General features: G+C 34.0%; 1 protein-coding gene across 12 annotated transcripts in view; it reads right to left on the bottom strand.

Annotated features, from left to right (window-relative positions):
* Nucleotides 1-24,466, bottom strand: part of NEK1 (NIMA related kinase 1) — a 53,202-nt gene that overhangs the window by 23,951 nt on the left and 4,785 nt on the right. For 8 of the 12 annotated variants that reach the window (XR_015794477.1, XM_088132442.1, XM_088132433.1 and 5 more), the window contains 20 exons: nt 23,646-23,793; nt 23,470-23,566; nt 23,007-23,104; nt 20,528-20,611; nt 18,611-18,678; nt 18,437-18,523; nt 17,493-17,547; nt 16,375-16,575; nt 13,305-13,365; nt 12,440-12,594; nt 9,991-10,050; nt 9,725-9,784; nt 9,542-9,589; nt 9,369-9,443; nt 9,103-9,275; nt 8,889-9,020; nt 5,510-5,612; nt 2,604-2,687; nt 2,128-2,211; nt 686-760 (listed from right to left, as the gene is read on the bottom strand). Coding sequence is in view for 11 of the 12 variants with exons in the window: in XM_088132442.1 (XP_087988568.1) it covers nt 686-760; nt 2,128-2,211; nt 2,604-2,687; nt 5,510-5,612; nt 8,889-9,020; nt 9,103-9,275; nt 9,369-9,443; nt 9,542-9,589; nt 9,725-9,784; nt 9,991-10,050; nt 12,440-12,594; nt 13,305-13,365; nt 16,375-16,575; nt 17,493-17,547; nt 18,437-18,523; nt 18,611-18,678; nt 20,528-20,611; nt 23,007-23,104; nt 23,470-23,566; nt 23,646-23,762 (1,917 nt within the window). In the remaining variant the exon portion in view is untranslated. The remainder of the gene's footprint in view (nt 1-685; nt 761-2,127; nt 2,212-2,603; nt 2,688-5,509; nt 5,613-8,888; nt 9,021-9,102; nt 9,276-9,368; nt 9,444-9,541; nt 9,590-9,724; nt 9,785-9,990; nt 10,051-12,439; nt 12,595-13,304; nt 13,366-16,374; nt 16,576-17,492; nt 17,548-18,436; nt 18,524-18,610; nt 18,679-20,527; nt 20,612-23,006; nt 23,105-23,469; nt 23,567-23,645; nt 23,794-24,466) is intronic. The other 4 variants (XM_088132423.1, XM_088132417.1, XM_088132413.1 and 1 more) reach the window with 4 other exon arrangements.

Raw genomic sequence — 24,466 nt, 5'->3', positions numbered from 1 at the left:
AGAAGCTCTTTTTGTCCCAGTTACTGGTCTCTCTGCAACCAAATCTCTTTAAATACAGTATCTTATTTGTCACTATCCTCTGTTCCTTGCCATTTTTACCACATTTTGGAGATAATGCACATTCCAAACCAAAACAGCATATAATTTTTTTTTACTAGTATAACTGAAAAAGTCTATGGAACAGCATTAATGGCTATTATAATATTTATATATATATATATATATATATATATATATAGAGAGAGAGAGAGAGAGAGAGAGAGAGAGAGAAGCCATTAATGCTGGTTACTATTACTAAACTTAAACTATATATGTGTGTGTGTGTTTAAAAGATGTAAATATAAATATAAGATATACAGTAAAGGACAACAAAGGAGCATATGGCTCAGAGACTCTACAGAGCCACCCCCACATGGCATAAATGCTGGTACACAGGGATATCCTTATTATTATAGGTACTGGAGTCTCATTAATTTGCCATTTATGGATTTTATGACAGTGCTGAGCAAATACTAGAACCTTGGTTTTCTCTTAGTTTATTAATAAACTACTAACTGAGGGCTGTGTCCCTTTTCTTTTTTAGAAGATTATTAATATGCCCTTCTCATTCCTACCTGTGAAATCCACATGATAACTACATCCTACTACTTCAACTTAGCTCCTTTTCTCCTACTTTCCTTATTACCTTTAGTGCTTCAATTTTTTTACGCCTTAATTCTGCTTCTTCATTTATTTCATGGACAGGAGAACCATTTTCATTCTGCAAAATTGTTTTTTCAAAAAATCAGTTTTGTATAATGTCGAGCGTAACTATAGAAAAATAATAATATAACTGAACTACATTTCAAAATCAAGGTCAGATGCTTTCTATTTTAATACAGAGAGAAATCTCTTTAAAGAGAGACAGAAGTCTTTTGATTATATTACAACATAGCTTATGTGGCATAAATTATCCTGGAACCGCTGTGGATAAAAATGTCTAAAAATAAAAATATCCCCAAACCAGATCTTTTATTATATTTCCACTTCTGAATAAATAGAACACAGCTAATTTAGGTGGCCAGCAATATAAAAATATTATTATTTGCACTGATTGATACTCATCTTTCTATCAGCTTCTGCTAACCACCAAATCAGTAATCTAGCTCAAATGCATGTCCAGGCTGACATTCTTCCACTTAGCTGCTGGACTCACCCAACTTTGTACTAAAAAAACCTATTTTTGATTGAAGTAATTATCCAGATATGAACTCTTGACTCAGCATGTACACTCCCCTCAGTGAACAAAAGTAACAGTACTGTTGAACCAGAAAGCAACTAAAGATGTTTTTACAATATCTCTAAAAGCTTTTGACAGAGTGGATACAGTATGGTCATGGATCCTCCATAGCTAGACATATTTTCTATGTATTCTCCAAGCTGATGAAACTTAGCTTATTTGCCAACATGGATGGTTAAGATTCACATCACCTGAAAATAGCAGTTATTTTAATATACAACCCTGGATCTCTAGTTATGTGTTTATGTATAGTTACTCTATAAGGCAAAGCTGACCTCATCAGGACTAAGCAAAGATGGGCCTGTCTAGTACTTGGATGGAGACCACTAGGTCTATAGGCAAGACTAGGAAAAGACAACACTACATGGACATATCAATGAAATCAAAAGGAGTCATGCACAGCTTGAAGCAGACTTCATTTTTTTAGTTTCATCTCTAGGTGAGGTAGTTTGCTGTGTAGATTACAAGATTCAATATTGAGCATCTTCCATAAAACTGTTGACAGATGTCACTGATAATCTAGATCAGGAGTGGGCCACTATTTTTCAAGTGTTGCATTCTCTCAGAGACAGTCCACTGGGAGGCTGCATGGTAAGTGGGCCTGACGCCTCTTTTTTCTCTCCCTGTACCCTCTTCTCTCTTTCCAAATCAGCAGACTGCACAGAATAGGCAGAAGCACAAAACCCAGAGGTCCAGGGGCTTGAACTGATCTCTTGTGCAGAGATTTTGAAATTAAGCCAAAAACAGCATAAAAGATCATGAACCACGGCAAATGCCACACTTTCTCTAAATAAACAGAAAATAAAATGAATTAATCATGCTGATCTGTAACAATACTTTCAACCTGCCTTTTCTCCACGAAGTTTTGCTTTAATTTGCTGACGTTCATTGAAGTTTTGAAGTCTAATTTGCCTTAGTCTTGCCAAGTACTCCTGAAAGAAAATAAAAAGAGACCTTTTCTGCCTGAAGAAAGTTGTAGCAATGCTGATTCTTTCAAATTTCACAAACCAGTAATGTGTCAAGTCTCTTCTGGAAGAGAAGTAATTCAGCAGATCCATCACTGATGTATCATGAGATGTGGTTAATAACTATCAAAGGAGATGAGATCTGATTGTGTTTTAAAAGAAAATGAGTTTTTTCTGGTGACAGAATTATGTAACAAATACAGTAATTTGTCAAAGGGCCATCTCTAGGAGTTGTACGTTCATACTAATTAAAACTCTAAAGAAGCCTTTTCCTTTGATTATACATCCATGCAGAAAAATGAGGCAGAGGATGGGGTTCTATGTATGCAATGAAGGCAGAAAACATGCAGGAAGCGTACCTCTTCCTCCTTGTTTCTGGCTTTCCTTCCTCTTGAAGAAATGGGCCTGCCTCCATAGATAGCTGTCAGGTTTTGCAGTGTGTCCTGTTCACCATTTAATGTATTAAATTCAAGAACAGCTAGGGCCATCACATTATCTAGTCTTACATTAATTAACATTTGATCATCACCAATGAATGGAAAAGTTAAAGAAAAAATGCATTCTTAAACAATCACTAAGTTTTTTCCATTTCTTCTTGCTGTGTATCTTTTAATTATTTCAAAATTGTAGAATCAATTGATATTTTTGCTAAAGGCCAATATTTGCTTATCTCAAAATAAAAATCTCACTATAGCATATTGAAAATGTTTCCATTATAATTTTAAAATCTTTTCAGAATTATTATTCATCACATGAATACATACCAGAACAATAGATTAGTATAGATAATACAGTGATAAAGTGTGGAAATATTTTGAATTAAATGTACATATGACTTAATTGAGTAAAATTATCAATTTTTCTAAATTGCTCATTTAATCTGATAAACTGCTGTCCATACCATGTGCATTACTATGATCCATGTGGTGAACCCTATTTCCTTTTTTGCAGAAAGCAATACAGTTTTGATCTTTTGATTTGATAGCTTGATCAGATAACTCAAATTTCCTTTGCTTCCAGAGCAAATACTAAGCCCAATTCACTCATAGATGAAATAGTATAAAAGGAATCCTCACTTCCTATCAGTAGTCAGGGTAATAATATCACTTGCTTTTTTCTAAATATAAACACTATGAAGGCAAAGTTCACATGACTGAGCTTTTCATACCCCACTTTAGCACCAATACTTCATGATGTTTCAAAACCATTTTAAAGGGAGTTCTGTGCAGTGCAAAGCAAAAATGTTGATTACGTATGTTGGTACTGGGTTGCAGTGCAGCAATAACACTGTCAGACTATTCCTGTTCTCTGTATTAACTGAAAGCAACATAATTTACTGTTAGGATTATCAATGAGAAAAAAAGGTGCAATCTTACCTCAATACAAAATTGTAGCCTTGTTACACAGAGGACTGTGTTCACATGTATGCTAGCACAAGGCAGCCTATATAAATAATCTTTTCTTTTCTCCTGCCCCACGCTACAGTGTTTTGTATATTCCTCCACTAAAACAAAATATCTGATTTTGAACAATTCTCTTCCAACATCACCCTGCTTAATACAACTCCCACTGCTCAGGGAGAGCCCCAAGCCCTATGGAGAGAGCTTTTAGAGCAGATCTCCATATTGATTACACTCCTACAGATACTGCATGCAAGACTTCAAGTTAAGCCTTAGTAAAATTGATGGATAATTCATTCCAGCCTGCTAAAAATGTCAGAGTTTTCATAGTCTTAGGCTGAAGGGATAAAAAGTTACCTCAAAACAAGAAAAATTATGAAAATTCAGATAATCATGGCTAAATTATTAAAGGTGCTCCTCTCATCTTTTTCCACTGTACCCAAAAGACATTTGCGCATATGCAAGAGTACAGATGATTGCCACCAAATGTTTCTCATGTAATTATAGAAATTTTTATACCTACTTAAATCAATTAAAAAAAGAAAATGATATCCTTTTTTGGTTTATCATTCCTTTCTGAAAGCCAGACCTGATTTTCAGAGGCAGTACAAATCTGCTAACAAATATTATAAAAGGTCAACATGTCTATAATGTGTAATAGATGTACCGCAGAGGAACTGTGTATTAATCATAATGCCCTTGAGGGAGAAAACTAGAAGGGAAATGTCTTTGAAGTTTTTCATCTAAGTACTGAACTCCAATAAATCAAATTAAAAACTATAAACCCTTTTAACCCAGTGTTTTGTTTTGCCTATTTAGATATTGGGCATCATACAGAACTATAGTGAAATCAGAACTGAAAGTTGATTCATGAAGGAATCAGAAGGGAAAGGTAAACAGAGGCCAAATTTAACTACAGTATAATTTCATAATTTCCTGGTTTCAAATAAATTGAAACAAGCCCCAGACATCTGTGCTTATCTTTAATTTCTTTTAAATACAAAGAACAGTAGAAGGCTTTGTTTGCAATTCCAGGCAAATCACAGTTGCCCATGATTGATTTAAAATTAGAAGCTTATGGTTTCCTCTTTCATATGCCAGAGAAGGAAAAGACAGAAGCTCATCATGGCTTGCTCTTGTGAGTGGGAAGACATGGTTTTCTGATACATATGAACTAGTCTAATAAATTTGAACATAATTATATATAAAACCTGAGTATCAATTAATAGCATAGCATGTTAATCAGAACAGCTGTGTAATAGGTTACAGACCGCTAAAATAACATCAGCTATGCAACTGTACTTTGGAGTAATCTGTTTTAGGCCTTGTTAAAGAAACCCAAGAGCCATATATACTGCAGGATTTCTTTTTTCTTCTTTAATTTTCCATTGTTCCCTTAAATCTCAGTACAGCATTTGAAAAGTCCTCTAGTTCAGAAGAGCTTATTAGGAAAAGCAAGAATGCTTGTTTGCCTGAGTTTTTAAATTAATTTACAATGCAATTTGACTAATCAGAAGTCAAGAAATTGTTCTCAAGTAAATACCCACAGGACTGCATTTTAAAATACTTGCTGTGATTATGACTATTACTACTATATGAACTGCAAACTACAGCCGCCCTGTATTAAACAAAATAAAAAGGAAGATTCAAAACATATAGAAATAAAATAGTCCTTGAGAATAAATAAACTTAAAATACAAATAATTTTCATTTATTTTTCATGGAGTGTTTAACCAAGATGCTAAGATGTAAGAATTATATTTGCCTTATCATAAAGTTAATGGATTTTTCAAGTACATAAGAGAGTTAACAATTAAGAGAGATGTTTCAAATGCCTGCACAGTAGGAATGCCAACATTTCATACCATATGTCCTTCAGCACGGGCTTTGTTTTGCATGGCTTCTCGCTTCCGTTGCCAGAATTCTTCAACTTGTTTAGCTCTTTCTGCAGCTATCCAGCCTTTTTGCCTGAGTAAAACATAAAAGTTTAATGTATTAATACATCTTAATATATATAAAAGTAATCACAAAGAATTGAAGAGTACTATGAAACAAACTTGGTTTTAAAATTTCAGTAGATTTAGAATAGGTTAATGCAAGGACAAGAACAATGTTAATCAGCACCATTAATTAGAGAAGAAGGTTGAATTAAAATAGGGGACCAGCACTTGACAAGCAGCAGCCCAACTTGTATGAAATCAGTTAACAACCACAGTGACTTCCTTCCATTATATTTGTAACCATTCCTCATATTAAAATATGAAAGAAACTGTTTAAAACAGTGGCTTAGTTCAGGCAATGCCAAGTCTTCATATATGTCAACCACAGCTTGGCACCAAATAATGATTTCAAATTCACCACAGATGGTTGAACCCAGAAAAAAATCATCTAATAATATGTTATATGGCTCACTAACATGCTGAATTTTCAGCTAAAGGTACAGCATATCTGTTTATAAAGTAGTAGTTAATGCAATACGATTCTGATACAATTACTAGCTTAAGAATATTCCCAAACTATTTCCAATCTACCACTGAAATACTTGAAAGATAGTTTTACCACAATAAATAGCAGTCTTTGACCTATAATACAGATGGGTGATATATACCTAGAAATGTAAAGCTGCAGTAGGAAAAAGAAAAAAGAAAAAAATTAAAGAGAAAAGAATTGCTCTAATTTTATCATGGCCTTCACTTTCCCCACAAATGGGCGGAAAAAACTAATAATAAAATATTTCCTAATATTTTCTTTTAAAATGATGCACAAATAGTTAAAGAAAGCATATAGTGACATCTAGGTTTTAATCCCAGATGACTTCTAAAACCACATAATAGGAAGACTTTTATGTAAGACAATTTAAACTATCAGATCATTGCAATTTCTGTAGATGGAGAACAAGCTACACGGGACTCACATGGAAGAACAAAATGCATTTCATCTTACAAGGGCCCCTGACAAGATGTAATCACTCCTTCTTTGTTCAGGAGCTTGCTTTCACTTCTTGACTTTGAACCTAAAAGTTGCTGGATCTCTTCCTAGCCTCTATTAGGCCCCAAAACACTGGGAGTAGGTAGACATTAGTAACAGCATAAGTTATTTATATGTTTTATTCTCCTCCAATATTTTTTTTATTCTAGGAAAAACAGGTTTCCACTGTTTTAATATTTCTGGAAATTTTAAAATCTTATGTAGCTCCTTGCCCTCTGAAACTGTTGAACTTCAACTCCCATGAGGTTAACCAGGATGTCAACCAAAAGGAATATGGAAGATTTAGAACCACTCTTTGCACCCCAGGTCTGTATGAGGAGACATATTTACTGCACAGAACTATTCTTTATTAAAGATTTTAGACTGTAATGAATATTGAATTTTTACCCTCATGAAATTGCTTAAGAGAAGTTTAAACTGATGATACGGTGCTAATTACTAACATAACATTAAAAACTGGTCTGAAATATACTTTCCATAATATATCCTCCATAATAGGATGTTAAGATATACTGAAAATGTGTTTCAAAATTAGAACCAGCAACATTCCATCTACGTAAATGAAAACTTCCTTTCCTCAAAATCTCATCCTGATAATATCTCTTGCTGTCACACAGCCCAATGTGGAGGTAGAGTGGGAAAAAAAAGAGCTATCCTGATTTTCAAAGTCAAGTAAATGAGTTCTATGGGTAATAGAAATCTAAACACTAGACTAAAGCAAAGGAGCTCTCTCCAATAGAAGCATTTTGAGAAATTTAAAATTGGGATAAATTAAACTTGCAGTACTGGAAACTAGCAACTGAGCATAGCATTGCTTCTAAACATTTTTTTGTATTTTAAGTAATCATATCACACACTGCGTATTTTGACTTTTTAAAAGGGAGCTGAAACCTGTTCTACCAACAATGATGTTTCATTGATGGATTCACCAGACTGAATTTAATCCAGTGAAAATTAGTTTTTACAACAGTTTATTTTCAGTGGTTAATTATCCATAACCAGCACTGTAATATTTTTGCTGTCATAATTATTTAGATTTTAAACACTAAGTGTACTAAAATGGAAACAACAATATTAACTAAGAAGGCTGGATAATACTGGGTAAGGTTTAAAAACTCCTTCAACAATACTAGCTGCTTGGAACAAATCTTCCTGTGATTTCTTGAGAAATGCCCACTTCTATATTAGACTGTTCTTGTATTACAGTCTTTTACAGAGATTTTTCTTTGAATCCCTTCATATCTGGGATGAGGCTTCTGGTCACCAACATTTGGATAAAATTGGTTTACTGACATTTCTAAAATACTTACCTTGGTAGACTAGTAAGCACATAATCAAATTTTAAGGCCTAGTGAGATCCTTTGTATTTTCTGATACTTTCAATGTTTCATATGTTTTATCACAGGAATGTGTGTGTTATTTTACTTCTGGTATTAATTTATTCATTGTTTTATTATTGCTATTGTTACTTTATTTATACTGTATCTCATCAATACTTTGAAATATTTATATTTATTTAATAGGCTGCCCCATTACTGCATCAATACCCAGCGTGCACAGGACAATTTTACACCACCCTGCTGCTTTCAGATACCAATCCTGCTACAACATACAACATTGCCAGGTTCTGTACAGCAGCGCTCAAAATTAATCAGATGATCACCTGTGCTATCAACTAGATTTAATGAGCAGCTAGTTTGTCATATTAGAGTTCTCTGTAACTTGATATAGTCTTCCACATACTAACCTTTTATGCTTCCCTACATCCATCTAATGCTTCTACCCCTTCGTTTAGATCCTTTTTTCCATATGCTTTGTTTTTAATGTATAGATCTGTTATATCTTCTAGCTTTTCATAATTTGTTAGATTTTGATTTTTACTCTGATGTATCCTCTGTGCCTTTTTAATGACTGTACTCCACCCTGCTTATGCTGGTCTATGACCGTAATAAAGATTTGATTGATTGATTGATTGACTGATTGATTGATTGATAGTAGGCTGCCCAGCTCCAGACAATTCACAACGTTATAAGACGTTCACAACATTATAAGACTAACAATAATGTTGAAGTGCAATGTAAAAATTGTAGATTAATGGCATGAAATAGAGCACAGTATCTTCAGAAGCAAGGTGTAAAGCATGAATAATTAATATACTTCTTTAAGGTATTGCTTTGAGCACCCATGTCTGTGATTCTTAGTTCATTGTTAAGTGTTTGTTCATCTACATACACAGGACATGTATTATTACCCAACCTGTTCGCATTGGCTTGTCTAGAGACCTCCTCCAATCTTTTCATTCCTTTCCTAATAGCATCAGCATCAGGTGAATGATGGTGAGCTGCAGGCCCATTATGAATTCCTGCATGAACTCCAGGTGGAGATCCTCTGTAGATAAATATGCACAGTAATTTTCAGTATCTTAGGCTAGAATTACATGTTATGAACTTCTTAATGAAGATAGACATACCTTTGACTAGGCTCTTGACCAGGCTTTTCATTCAAGTTTATATCTTTCCCTTCTATTTTAAGATTTTCTTTTTGTTGCTGTATCTGATCAAAAATAGCATGATAGTGTTCATATGGTCCTCGACCAGGAACAGGTAAAGGGACAATAGCTCCTCTCCCACCAAAATATTGAGCCTATGAATGTAAAAAGAAATTCTTGTTTGCTCATCTTCACATTTATAGTAACTGAAACAATAATTTCATATAGAAAGGTTAGGAGATCCCAACCTTGATTTCACCACTTCCACCAGTGCTGAGAACATTCCTCCATCCTTGTTCTCTAGCTCTGTTTATTCGTTCCATCTGGAGAAGAGAGGGGAAAATTAAAACTAGACTTTGGAATCCAATGGAAATTCTGAAAACTGAACTTTACAATTAAAGTTTAAAGTCAAACATTTTACCCTTTCCTTTTCAAGTCTTCTCATTTGTTCAGCCTTCATATAACTGATCTAAAAATTAAGGATGAGATTTTTTTTCAATTAGTAGCAATTTAAACTACTTAACATCCACAATTAATCATAAGAATGTTGCCTACTCCTATATTCTGTTGTTTAAAAAAACAAATAGCAAAGCCTTCAATTTACCTGTTCACGCTGTTGTTTTTCCTTCTCAAGAACATCTAGCCTTTTCTTTTTAATTGCTTCCTGAAAAATGGAAACTGATTTAAAGTACAAATTATTACCATATTCTGATGAGGATAGTAATGACTCGACAGAAAGGTGTATTCTCATTTATAGTTTAGAAATATTCTAGTGTAAGGAAATAAGGAGGAAAGGTTTGAAGATTTGGGGATTTTATTTATTTATTTATTTATTTAAAAGCTTTTAGCCTAGTTTCCTTGTGTTTATACCTCAAACATTTTCCTCCTTTCTTCTAGTAGTTTCCCTTTCTTCAATGGAGGTGGAGGGCCCTAAATAAAGAGTGAAACTACAAATTAGCAAGAACTTGCATATTGCATAGCGAGAATGTGAAATCAATAATTTAAAGTTAAACTTTACAATTACTGCTCTGGGCCCTGTGTATATTTACTAATAAATAGTTGAGGTTTTCACAGATAAATGAGTACAGGGTTATAGTTTACAAAGTCATCCTATGTGTTTAGTTCTTATTGCTTTATTATTTTTAATGTTATTTTAAATAATGAGTTTTCTTCCTCAATTATTTGACTTAACAATGGAACTAAGAAAATATGGCCAGGAGTATTTTTAAATTAAATATTAGTAATTACTTGAATTAAATATAAACAATTTCCTCCTCTTCCCTCAGCCCGTACATAAGACATGCATTTTTAATGCTAGGCAGTAAATCTTATGAAATTAGTAGATTACAAGATACATCGCTAAGCAATATTTGTTTAAGACCATATTCTACAGCTTACAGATTAATAAATTAGCCAAGCACAAATAGTTCTAACTTGTATTTTTTTAAATACTGCTTATAAGAGCCATGACATTTTTCTAAAAGCCACCTGTTAAATAGAGGAGATTGGCATTAGATTGCCAAAGCCAGCACTGAAACTATTTTAAAAGTAAACACAAAAGAAAATACAGTAGGTCTGAATATACAGACAGAAAGTGTTGTTAATATGTTCTATTTCCACGTGACCAGAAAAAGGATTTTAAAAAACCTACTAATAATTAGGAAATATAAGAATATCTCATTTTAGGACAATCATGGTATATATTCACCACTAAAAGCCGCAGGCACAGATCCTTTTTTAAAATATGTATACCACCACAACAGCCAAAGCATCTAAAAACAATAATACACTCTAAAGAAGACAAATCAAAAGTAGTAACTGATATGTTTAAAAGTTAGGGGATTAAAAACATGTATCAATGAGCTGATTAGACAAAAAATATACCCTTAATGATATCTAAAGGCCATTAAGGAAAAAGCCATCTCAGACAGCACTAGAGTTAACTCATTTGCATTTTTGCTGATAATACAATACAGACCAGATCTAACCTTGAAATTTAAGCACGGTTACTTGTAATACAATGACTTCATTTTAAATCTTGCCTCTCCTCCAAGGAGCTTCATCAGCCTGCATGCTCTTTTATCCACACAACATCTTTTATGCTTTCACTCATCAGGCAAGATACAGGCTGAAATATATGGCTTGCCCAAGCTTATAACTGAGTGGCAACTGAACTTTAGTCTTCTCAATTTTAATTTGACACAGTTAACTGTTAGTCCTTTAAGTACTCATGTCCTATTTTGAATAGAGAGATATGAGGTCCAATAATAAACATTTGATATAGTATACTGCATATATTACCATAATATCACAATATGTTCCAGAAAATCCACTAAGTCGCACCACTTTGTACTCTTAAAAATTAAACATTTGGTTCTAATTACCAGAACTAGTTGCTGCTAGATATTAAAGTATTTTAGATTTTTCAGGGATATTTACTGGCAGGATTCCAAATTACTGCTGTTTTAACTATACAAATTATATGAAAGTTGAAACTAAGATGAAACTAAAATGTTGCCCTGCTTCACAGCTGTTTTAACCATTAATCTATGTATAGTTGCATGTAATCATGTACATTTGGTCAAATATGATACATATTTGATCTACAATAAAAAAAATAGGTAAAAGACAGTGGAAACTACACATTACATATTTTGAATCAGAATTCACATCAAACTAGATGCAAAGACTAGTTACATACAGTGGTACCTCAGGTTACGAACTTAATTCGTTCCGTGACTCTGGTCGCAGCCCGAATTGGTCGCAACCCGAAGCAAATTTCCCCATAAGGTTCAATGCAATTACAGTTAATCCGTTTTGGCGTGGAGGACAGGGAGGCGGCTATTGCTTGGAGGGAGAGTCCCCCTCCCTACGACCACGTGTCAGGGGCAGAAAATGGCCGCGGACCACATGTCAGGGGCGGAAAAATGGCCGCGGACCACGTGTCAGGGGCGGAAAATGGCCGCGGACCACGTGTCAGGGGCGGGAAAATGGCCGCGGACCACGTGTCAGGGGCGGAAAAATGGCCGCGGACCGTGTCACGGGAGGGAAAATGGCTGCGTATCCTGTTCGTACCCCGAGGCGGAGTTCGCAAACCGAGGCAAAATTTTGTGGCCGGAGCTGGTCATAACCCGAAAAGTTCGTTAACAGAAGCGTTCGTAACCTGAGGTTCCACTGTACTATGTTTCCATTTCTGCTAGGGGATTTGCAGGTGAAATCATGACATTGACTAGTGCAAAGTAAAACATTCTCAGTAATAAATGTACCCTTTTTCCATCCACAAAGACTGAAAATATTTTATTACTAAATATGCTCTCACCTGTCTACATTTAATTATAGGCTTCTCATAGAACTTCTTAGCTGCATCCCCAGATTTCTTAAGTATTAAAGGCACTCCGTATTTAGCAGCAGGTTTGGTAATTTTGTGGGCAGGTGCAGCAGAGGCTAAGCTTTGTCCTTGGGCTGGTCTCTTTGCTATGCAGGAGAAAATAAAATGCCAACTCTTCGCACAAAATTGGATAGATCAAAGACCGCTCACGTCAAATATTAAGAGGAATATTCAGAAAATATTCCTTAGCCTAACCCTGTACAATAAAGCCCACTGACTTTCATATGCTTTAGAATAACTACCTATGCATAAAACTGAGTTGTTTAAATACATGCTAGAATCAGAGACAAACTACCTATTTTTCCTTACTTTGACAAATAATGGAAAATTATTTCTAATTTGAAGCTCCATAATGTACAAAAAGCAAAGATTACCATGCCTTACAAAAAGAATAATGGAGCAACTCTAGCACAAAATGTTGAATTGCAATTATTTTAATATCATACTGTATTAAGTCTTTTTCACATTAACCAACTGAAGCAATAGTTTTATTAAGGTCATAAAGAAGCTTGCTAATGAAAGTTGCTAAATCATCTCAAAAACAAATGTGTGGCCAAAAATAGCTTCTCTTATGCAGAAATTACCCAGAATCATAAAAATGTTTAGTTTTAAATTAAGCTTTTAACTATGTAAGATAAAATAATAAATAAAAATTTAACTATGTAAAATATGAATAAGATTTCATATACACAAAGCCACTGTTACGCTGATTGTTCAGAGATCAGCTACATGAAGATATATTTATTAGTTGGTTATAGAGTTAAAGTTAGTTAGGAATACTTAGTTTATATATTACCTGGCCCAGCATGAGGTCCAAACTTCTGAAATATTTTATGGCTGAATTCCTCTGCAATAAGCTAAAAGAACATGTTATCTTTTTGAATAAAATATAGGGAGTTAATGTTACTTACAAAAACAAAACATTTAAAGTGGTATCTGTACTTGCATTCAAGATAGGAAAAATTGCTGATGTGAATTTGAAATATAGATTAGGACAAATTATCAAGAATTAATGCTAATATTAGTAAGCATTTATAACCTAATAACTCATTCTGACAGCCACCATCATTTAGTGGGATAAGTTGTTCAACTGATACTGGGGAGACCAAGATTCAGGTCCGCCTTCAGCCTATACAAACTCACTGGATAACTTTGGGCAGTCACTCACTCTCAACCCAGCCTACCTCATGAAGTTATACCTGTAGCGAAAAATGGGAGGTGGAGTGCTATTGTATGCCACCTTAAATTCTTGATAAGATATAAACCTAATACATAAACAAATTATAAAATCTCTGATTAAAGAGCCCACAGCTTGATTCAGGTTATTTATACATAAACCTGAACAATCATATGAAGCTTCTATCATGCAAATTTGCAATACTGATTAGTTAATAAGAACTCCATATGTACTTTGAAGACACCAAGTTTTCAATGGACTTAAAATATTCTAAAATTTGCCACATCAGCTGTAACTCTCAAGATGGCCAATGGCTGATGGTTATTCAAAGCGCAATTCAATAATCTGGAAGGCAACTAGGTTGGGAAAAGCTGATTTCTAAGTAATTATTTGATTCAAAATTAAGAATCAAAGTTACTTCCACATATGATTACACAGCAGCAATTGTAGCACCTTTTCAAAGCTTTAGGCAAAATGTTGAAATCATATTCATATTTGAAACTGTTAGTTCCAATAATTATAGCTGCATCATAGCATACATTAGCTCAGTAGAAATTCAGCATATTCTACAGTTAGGTATCATTAAGTCAAGTTCAATTTTTGGTGATTGTATGACCAAAGTTTTGCCAGCTTGATTTCTAATTCTCACAGCCCTTTGAGGAACTTCCAATAATTTCTTAGATCCCATTAATTCATTCTATTCATTGTCTTTCCCTTTTCTAGTTCCCTCAATTTGCCAGGCATATTTCTTTCTAATCCCGCACCTGCTTACAGCACATTTGACTATGCAGCAAGAGGGTGCTTAGTATATGGATTTTGAAAAGTTAATAATGGATTAAGGGGGCGGAGAAATTTGGAATTATAGTTTTGAATTTATTAGAAGACATCATCTCATAGAAAAATGGCAATTGCTTTTGTTTCTTTATGATAAGGAGACCCTGAAGGTTGGACATTACAGGGAGCCAAAGGACAAAGAAAATAGAGCAGAAATCCTCAGTGCAACTTTGAAATATCTCTCAGCCAAGTTACTGGATAGAGCGGATCAACTGCTTGACAGACTGGACAAAACATGCTTTAATGAAGTTGTAAAACAAGAACAAGTTGTAATGGATGCTTATGAAATTAATTTGAAGGAGGACTTAAATGTAATGCAAATGGATCCTGATGGATGATTTATCCCCTAAAGGAGATGAACAGATACCAAACCAGGAAATTAATTTGGATTTTTTTTTCCCCCTGGATATACAAATGAGCTCTGCTAAGGGTTTGGAAAGACTTTTTTTAGAAGTGACAAACAAAAGGATAAACTTTATCTAATGGACATGCGAAAGAAATCTGTTAAAATTCTGAAGGATTTTTTTTTTTTTGGATACACAGATGATCAGCAAATTACCTCAGAGACTTTTTTTTGAAGGGGTTAAAGAATAATTTTAAAAATTTAGGGAAGGTTAATAAAGGTTGCCTTGTTTGATCAGGGCTAAAAGAGGAAAATAGCTATATCTGGCTGCCCCTACTGGACTTTTATTGACAAAGATTGATTGAGAAAACATTTGGATTTTTTTTTTTTTTTGGTTACTTAAGAGATTGTTACTGAGTTACGGGGAGAAGAGAAATTATGTTTTATTTAGAGATGGTGATAAGCTATTGAAACTGTTTTTACCTGCTGCGATGAAAAGGGAAGTTACTTTTTCTTTTTCCCTTTTTTTCCCCTTTTCTACACTCCCCCCCCCACCTTTTTTTAGGCATTTTTCTGTTTGTATTTTTTGTAGTTTCTATTGGCTTTTATTCTTTTCATTTATAATTCTTAATAAAATTATTTTGGAAAAAAAAGGGAATCGTTTTTATTTGGTCAAAGACTGACTGTTAGTCTCTGAGTTTCTTCAGTCTGTCCTTCTCTCACTCTTTCTCAATATCTAGTTTTCGTATCTGTACCTTACCACTAGAAAAAACTTATTACTTTAACTGTATTAATATATTAAAATGCTCTTATCCTTCATCTTGTTTTCAAAGTTGTCATTCCTTTCCTGTCTAGTATTACTCTCCTTTTCACTTTTCCATCACACTATTCATCTTGAGCCTAGTAAAATAAACCTACCTACTACCTTTACTTCTTCACCTTTAACTGAAGTCACCAGCTGGCTTTTGTTCCTAAAGCAAGACTAAAACTTGAGTTCCATGCTCCTAGTCCAGCACCTTAGCCACTAGGCTAAACTGGCTTTCACAAGAATCTTGCAAAGTCAAAACTATTTCACAAAGTTCTCATGCAAGGAACTTTTGGCAAAACTTTCCTGGCAACTTTCCTCCTTTTATTCTTCTATTTATTGACATTATTGGTTGACATATCTTTCCTTGTCCTTGTTGATGCAATTCTTTATTTAGTCTATTTCTAGTTGCCCAAGACTTAACATCTCCCATATTCTCTTGGCTATTGTAATTGGGGTCTTTTCCTGTTGGTCTGGGGGAAAAAAATCTGCTTCTGTTTTCACAATATCTTAAGAGTTTATAAAACAGAATAATTGATATTATATAAATATATTGATATGAATATGAATATATAAGTATCGTATATAAGTATACTATATTATATAATAACTATACTTAATGGGTTCTTGGAAGTCAAACATCTAAAAATGGACTTTTTAACTCACTGCATAGCAATGTATTTATATATAAAGGTCCAAATACATACCTGTGGTGTAAGAAATTTCTCAATGCGTTTAACTATAAACATTTTCTCCAATATGGAGTTGACAGATGGTCGATCCCTAGGATTTCTTTTAAATAACTGAGAAATCAAACTCCGGAGTTCATGGGAATAACGTGCAGAAACAGGAGGAAATGATCCAGAGATTATTTTGAGAACTAAATTTTTCATATTACCAGCTTCAAACTAGAGAGAAAAGTAGAATTTATTGGATAATAGCAATACTCGGAAAAGTATGCTTAGTTACATATTAAAACCAAGTTACTTTAAAATATTTTTGAATATATTCTTAACTTTCTATCCCATAGGAAATTGCCACAGATATTTTTTAATATTTGGTGAATAAACTGGGAATTTATCTAGATTAATTATACAGTAAATAAACTGACCAGTCATTCTGTTCTGTAGTTTTCATCATATTCTGTAGTTTTTCACAAATGAGGAGAGGCAACTCATCTCCCACAGTGGTTCAGAAATAGAAAGAATGCACTTTTCAGATATTAACTAATAAAACAGGCTCCACCAGGGGTCATGTAATTATTTCAAGGTTACACTTACACAAAGAATAGTCACACTGAAACTAGGATTTATCTCAGTAACCATATTTAAGATGTGCAAATTGTTAATGTCCAAGAAACTCGGCATATTAATGTACTGTAAAGTCATACCGAAAAGTTGCACAAGGAATGGATTAACATAAACTGATATAACTTAAATCTTAACTTTACAAACTATAATGTCACAATTTCGTGACTTTTTCTTTGCAATATTATTACAAAACATCTAAATGTGGTCTGAATCATCAATTCAAATAACACCAGCTGTATTTGGAAATTCAAGTCACCCAACATATATATAAGGTGCCACAACTGCTTTTTATATAAGAAGGTAAGATTATATAAAAACACATTATTTATATTTATATTGCAAAAGCAAACGTAAATAGTATTTGTTACGGCAAGTGAGAACATAGATAATTGTTTTATATAACGCAATTATTTATTTCTTCCCCAACCACCCTAACAATTACCAAAAATACTATCAGCAAGGGATACAAATGCTCAGAACAGGTGATTCATTAAGAATATTGAACTTTAACTTACTGCATGTTTCAATGTACACATTTCATAAAGAACACAACCAAGGGCCCACATGTCACTAAATAAGAAACAAAAAAACAAATTGTTAGTTTGCAATGCCAGCTAAATATTAAATAATTAATTTTGTCTTTGGCCCCTTCCATAAAAAAAGCTGCGTTAGGAATATATCAACATGTCAGTTGTAGCAATGGCATCTGATTGTTATATGAGTTTGAGAACATACAAAATGTCAAAATCTAATCTGTCTTGGCTCACTTAGGTAAACAGGAAGAAATTATTGGATTCATAATACTGCTCTAAGACAGAACACAGATTTATCAATGAATCCAGCCACTGCAGTTTGTAAACCATGTTTATGACCTCACATTTTATGTGATTGAAGCCACTGTGACTTATTCATTGAATAACAATGGTTAAACAATGAAATTGTGGCTCAGTGTAATGTGGATTCAGATTGTTATCTGAGTACTATCTGCCTGCTTACTGCTTCCATTCCACTTTCCCTCAAGCCATTTTTTCAGTCTGTAGAAAGAAACAGAATTCTAAAATGCATTAGAGAAGAAACTGCAATCCCTGTTAGTGCCCTAGCATACTGTACAGAATGAGATGGCTACTTATGGAGACATATTCTGGATGTCAATTATATATTACAGTATTTTAAAATGTTTGCTATATATTTGGATTTTCCAACTCATTGTAGAATATATACTGCTTTACAGAGCCAAAAGTAGAACTAACTATATATTACACAATTTTTTAGTAGTCAAGAATTACTTTTTTATTCCTTTGTCTAAAAACAATTATATTAAGACTGGATAAAAACACACTGACTTCTGTAAGAAACTAAAATAGAACAAAGTTGAATGAGAACAAGCAAGCTGAAAAAATGATACAATAAATGGTCATGATATCTATATAAATTACAAGGGAAAATAGCTAAACACTACCTTTTATTGTTGTAAGGTTTATTCTCACAGATTTCTGGTGACAAATAATATGGTGTTCCTATACAAGTTCGAGCAAGCTCCACTGTGCTAAAATAAAAAAGAAGATGGTATTAATCAATTAAAGCACCTTAATAATATTATTAGAATTGGGGCAATGAGGATGGTTTTAGTTACCTATTCAGAACTCTAGCTATTCCAAAGTCTCCCAACTGTATTGTTCCATCTTTGGTTAAAAATATATTCTGGAGTAGAATCAGAAAAATATAAGACTATTATTAAAAAAAAAATGCACATTAATTTGTTTTTAACTCAGAATTTACAACTATAGTTAAGACTCTTGGCTAAATGGACATTCACATATAAGATGGAAAAAATTATGAAATTCTATTGCATCAAATGTACTTGAAAAATCAAAATAATTTCAAATACATATACAGTATAATTAAGAAATAACATACAGCTCATAACATTGTTTAGCTTTGGCTCATATTCTGTGAACTCAGCTTATGTTGGAGAAACCCAAGCAATTCTAGTGTATTCAAACATGGCTACATGAACAAAGTTCACACTTCAATGTGAAGTCCAAACCCAGAAATTCAGTCCCAGGTCTCTGCAAGTGAAGCATGATTCTCTGTCTTTCCTATGCTATTTTCCAACCTTTTATTCTGAAGCAGACTAATGCACAGAATCAAATAATCTTTATTTAGAAACTTATTTCATCTTATGACTTAAAATTGATAAAACTGCAGGAGTCATCCAACTGTTTAACTATGATCATATAATAGTTAATATACAAATAGCATATTTAAAAAAAAGTTGTAGTCCTCATTCTGAGAAATGCTGTAAGCATTTCTGAGAGATACTGTAAGCATTTTAAACTAATAAAACAATTAAACTCATGATAGAAATAGGTTACAATCTACTATGTGGGAATAAGCCTTATCAAACTGGATGGGATTTACTTTAATGCATTACTGGTTGTGAAAAATGTTCTGCAAAGCCACAGAATTCAGAGGTTGATCCTAATGAAAGCATACTTACAAAGCACTTGCTTCAACTTAGTAGTTTAAAAATAATGCATATTTTCCATGTAGAAAATGCAAAAAGAAATACATTTAATTACATTTTATTACATAATAATCTGAAATTTGGTACGACACAGTCGTATTAAAATAATAGAAAATAATGGTACTATGTTCCTCTCCTAGGGCTGTTCAAAACTTATGAAAGTAATGCTTTGCATAGCACACTAGTGAGAATAAAGCAGGGTCAAAGCAGCCATATCCCTTGCAAGTATCATACAGCTGCTTCAAAAGGCCCCCAGCTGACTCTGTATATACACCTGCATGCACAGCTGCTTTGCTAACAGTCTCAGTGGAATTGTCTGCACGTGCACAAACAACTGGAACAGATTTGAAGCCATCTGATAAGCTCTGCAAAGGACGTGACTGCTTCATTCATGCTAAACTACTTTGTGAAGCACCTCTTTTGAATGCTTTGCAGAGTTATAGTCTGTACATTGTTAACCTGACTAAACATCAGCCGCATCATTTAATGCTATTTGACTTTCATTTAGGGGAAAACTTGTGCTTGAGAAGATATCCTATCCTAGAACCTTGATTTCATGTTATGAGCTAAAGGTAGCTTAAGGCTCCTGCACTTCTTTTCATGGAAGAGGAGGAAACTAAAAGTATGAACTTTGGAAACTTGCTGAAAACCTGCGGTTTGAGACAGGTTTTTTTTGTAATCTTATTTAAATAAAGCTGCCAATGCAAATTCTGACATAACAGGAAACAATGTCTTATTTAAAATCTAAAACAAACTTTAAAACCCCACAGCTGCACAGATAAAAAGAGTTAGGGAGGAACCCTAACCCTAACCCTAACCCTAACCATGAGCTTGATATTTAGCACAGCTCATTTCTGAAACACTGTATTTCAGCAATATAACCAAGTTTACTGCTTTGAACAAGCCCTCTCTGTTTGAAAGATTGTCCAGACCTGATTTCTTATTTCATCAATGATTTGTGAGCACCAGGCTTCAGTGTACCTGTTAAAATTCCACAGAAAAAAATTGCTATATCTAACTTACCTGTGATTTTATATCTCGATGCAAAATTTTTCTATCATGCACATGCTTCAATGCTAAACATATTTGTACAAACCAATCCATGATCTATAGTTACAAAGAAATTATTTTTGTTAGAAAGTTTTATTTTTTAGTACGAGATTAGAATAATATTAAATCAAATATTAAACTCTGGAGATGCAGTTTCACTTACTCTCAAAATTAACTTTAATTTTTTATAAAAAGAAAAATTTCATGTATAGTATATTTCAGAATATAAAAGAGGGATGGGAACCTTCGTTCTTGTAAACCCCTCAAGAGCCACCATTTGAAAATGCTGCCAGTACTCTTAAACAATATAAGTCCTCACCTCACCAAAGGCAAGACCCAGGAGAAATAATGGAGAGTGAGACTCCCACAGATGGGAATGTCAGCTTCATTAACTCCTTTTCTTTTCTTTGGAAAAGGCAAGAAGTGGCAGAAGCATCTTCAAAGTGCTCCAAATGCCCTGAAATGGCTTTTTTGCAGGGACTGTATGATGCTCACAGTCAGGGCTTCAGGAGAGCAAAGGCTTTATAAACTATCAGACCCACAAATATGATAGTTCAATAAGATTTTCTCTTTTTTCCCCCAAAAACAAACAAACACCAAACTGAGATTCAATCATGAGTTTATTGTCCTTCTTCCTCCATCTCTATTTCCTTGTGTGTCCTTCTTGACCGAGTCTGAAGCCAGGAACTGTCCTAAGGAGAGCTCAGTATCTTCAGTCCCTAGCCATTGGGGATGCACAACATGGGCAAGATCACATGATTTCCAGATTTTTTCTTCTTTTACAGGTAGTCCTTGGTTAACAGCAGCAATTGGGACTGCAATTTCTGTTGCTAAGCGTCACGGTTGTAAAGCATGACATTGTGACTATACTGCTTAGCAACAGCAGTTCCGGCACTTCTGGTTGCCGTTGCTAAGCCATTTGCGACCTCCTGCTGACTTCCCCATTGACTTTGCTAGTTGGAAGCTGGCAGTGAAGGTCGCAAATAGCAATCATATGACTGCAGGATGCTGTGATGGCTGGAACTTCAAGGACTAGTTTTAAGTACCACTCATTCAGCGCTGTCTTAAGTTTGAACAGTTGCTGAACGAGTAGTTGTTCAGCAAGAACTACCTGTATTCAAATTTACAAAGACAGAAAGAAGCAATTTGGGTATCAGCAAAGTCTTATCAGAGTAGACAAATACTTTCACTTTTCAACTTCACTGAACTATTTTTATTAATTTTGTCACTTTGTTTTTAACACTTAGGTTCTACTTTTAATATCCTGCTATCCATACCTAATGAACTGTAGTAAATGTCATATGCACTCCTGTTGATGTCTTAGAAATATTTTAGACTTCTAATGCATTTCTATTGTCATTCTAGATAGTGTTTATGCTTTCTTTCCTATGACATGGCTTTCCATACTTTGTTCATTGTTTTTATGAAGTCATTAATTCACTAGTCAGTGACCATAATAAATATCAAGTATCTTTCACATTGGTCTGCATTTTCATGAAACGATCTCTCCCCTTTTCTAAACAAGCAAAGCACAGCAAGACTTTTTGTACGAAACACATATTTTTCTAGACTTCTCAAAACCACCTAGGAGGCAACCTGTGTTTGGGTCCATGTGGTGTCAGCTTCTTTGAAGGAGAGTGTGGTTTCTCAGCTTTTAAAGAGGCTATGGTAAGCTATCTCCTTAAGAAAACATAGTTGGATCTAACTATCTTGGACAATCATCATCCACTCTCCACCCTTCCCTTTCTTGGGAAGGTGGCAGAGAGAGTACTCAGGCTTCAGTTCCAGAGGAATATGGAGGAAGATTATTTGGACCTGTTTCAGTCAGGTTCCAGGCCAGGGTTTAATATGGAGATGGCATTAGTTGCACGTTGATGACCTGTAGTGGAGCCAGGATGGGAGTGGTGTGATCATCCTTGTGCTCCTTGATCTCTCACCAGCTTTTGATACAATTGACCTTATATCCGTTTGGACCAGCTTAAAGGATTGGGGGTGAGAGGCACCATTTTATGATTGTTTGTCTTGTTTCTCTGTGACTGGTTTCAATCAGTGTTGACAGATGGGGAGAAATCACGCACAAGGACCCTCCAATTTAGCCCAGAAGATAGGTGCATTCCAGGTCTCATCAATAAAAGAATGTCATCTTGAACACACAGGAAGCACAAGGCTTCTGAAATAATCTCTCCCCAGAGATTTGTGTGGCTCCCACCCTTATACCATTTAGGAAATTACTAAAGACCTGGTTGTTCTCCCAGGCTTTGGGGACAGGATGATTGTAGAGACACTTTTTGTTTTTGTTTTATTTTGGTCGGATCTGTTTTTTTCTTGTTTTGGTATTTTGCTCATATGGGTGGCTTTATTTGTTCTATGTTTTTTTTTAGTTGTGACCCACCCAGAGACATTTAGAAGATGGGCAGCCTATAAAAGAAATAAATATCTTAAATTCTATTACCTGGTCTTCTGAAAAGAAGATTCCTTTCTGTGCGTTAATTTTTTTAAACAGATCTCCTCCTTCACAATAATCCATTACTATGTAAAGACAGCCAGCTTCTGTAACAAAAAAAGAAAAAAAATGATGTGACAAGTGTTCATTTATATCATATACTATTAATACAATAATCATAATTAATTTCTCATTTCTAATAATTATATATTTTCAAGATAATATAGGAGATATGAGATATGGTTACCTTATAACCTTAATGACATTTACTTAGAAGTCCAATTGATCAGCATTACTTATTCCTAGGTAAGCAGGCATGGAATTTCCACACAGACAAGAAATACCAGCTACAAAACCTGATTAGTAAAAATAGTATTTAAGCAAATCCTGACAGTTTAACTTCTTTAGCCCAATTCATGTTTTTATACTTGCATATCTTACTTCAAAGTATCAGTTTATTTTTAAAACTAACCTTCAAATGATTCTCTGTACAAAACAATATTTGGATGTTTCATATTTGCCAACACAGCAACTTCTCTTCTTGATTCTTCTCTCTCTTTATTTGACATCTTAAAAAAAAGAAGCATTATTTCTTAAAATGTATTTGTAAATAGAGTAATGAAAGGAAATATAATTTGAGAAACATACCTTGGATATGTTGATTTCTTTAATAACATACTGTTTGCCACTTTCCTTTGCTTTAACCAGAATTGCTTTTCCAAAAGATCCTTCACCAATCTTTTGAACCTTAATATATTTGTCCATGGTAGCTTTTTAAGGCATCTTTAGGTATGGGCTAGGGAGAAAAGTGAATTTAAATGGAAAATTAGTTTATTCTTCTACTATTTATTAGATCAAGTTATACATTGCAAACCAGTCTCTTAGCCACTTATTTCAATACCATCAAGATTTAAATATACTCTGAATCTTTTTTGTTTCAGTTAAGCTATATTACTTGTATTTATTTGTTTTGTTTTACAGCTGTTTTTCACAGAATGGGAAACACAGAAATAGTTGGCTTAATGATTAAAAAGTTACCATTGACCAAATATACAAACACTAGTAACATTTAGAGTATATGTATTGCTTTCAGAGTACCACTTACTGAAGAGAATGGCTTTTTTATTTAAAACAAATTGCCAATTAAAAAAGGAGGCATTCTGCATTATAAACCTCAAAATTCTATTGATCGTTTCAGAAAAATTGAATGCATCCACAAACCACTCAGTAAGAGCCGCAACTGTCCAAACTTCAAAGGGATCCAAGTGCCATAAAACATAGTAATAATAAAATTTTAGGGCTGTACAAAGCATTCAAATGGGAGCCTCACAAAGTGCATTAGTACAAACAAAGCTCCTCCTCAAATTAAAGCACTTCTATTTTCAGGAATGACAGCCAGTTTGGTGTAGTGGTTAAGGCATCAGGCTAGAAACCAAGAGACTGTGAATTGTAGTCCTGCCTTAGGTACA

Source organism: Python bivittatus, unplaced genomic scaffold, assembly GCF_059951505.1.
Source record: "Python bivittatus isolate LINGU-HERP-01145 unplaced genomic scaffold, Pbiv_v1 ctg000070_np1212, whole genome shotgun sequence".
Lineage (NCBI taxonomy): Eukaryota > Metazoa > Chordata > Lepidosauria > Squamata > Pythonidae > Python > Python bivittatus.
This window is presented reverse-complemented; position numbering and strand designations above follow the sequence as displayed.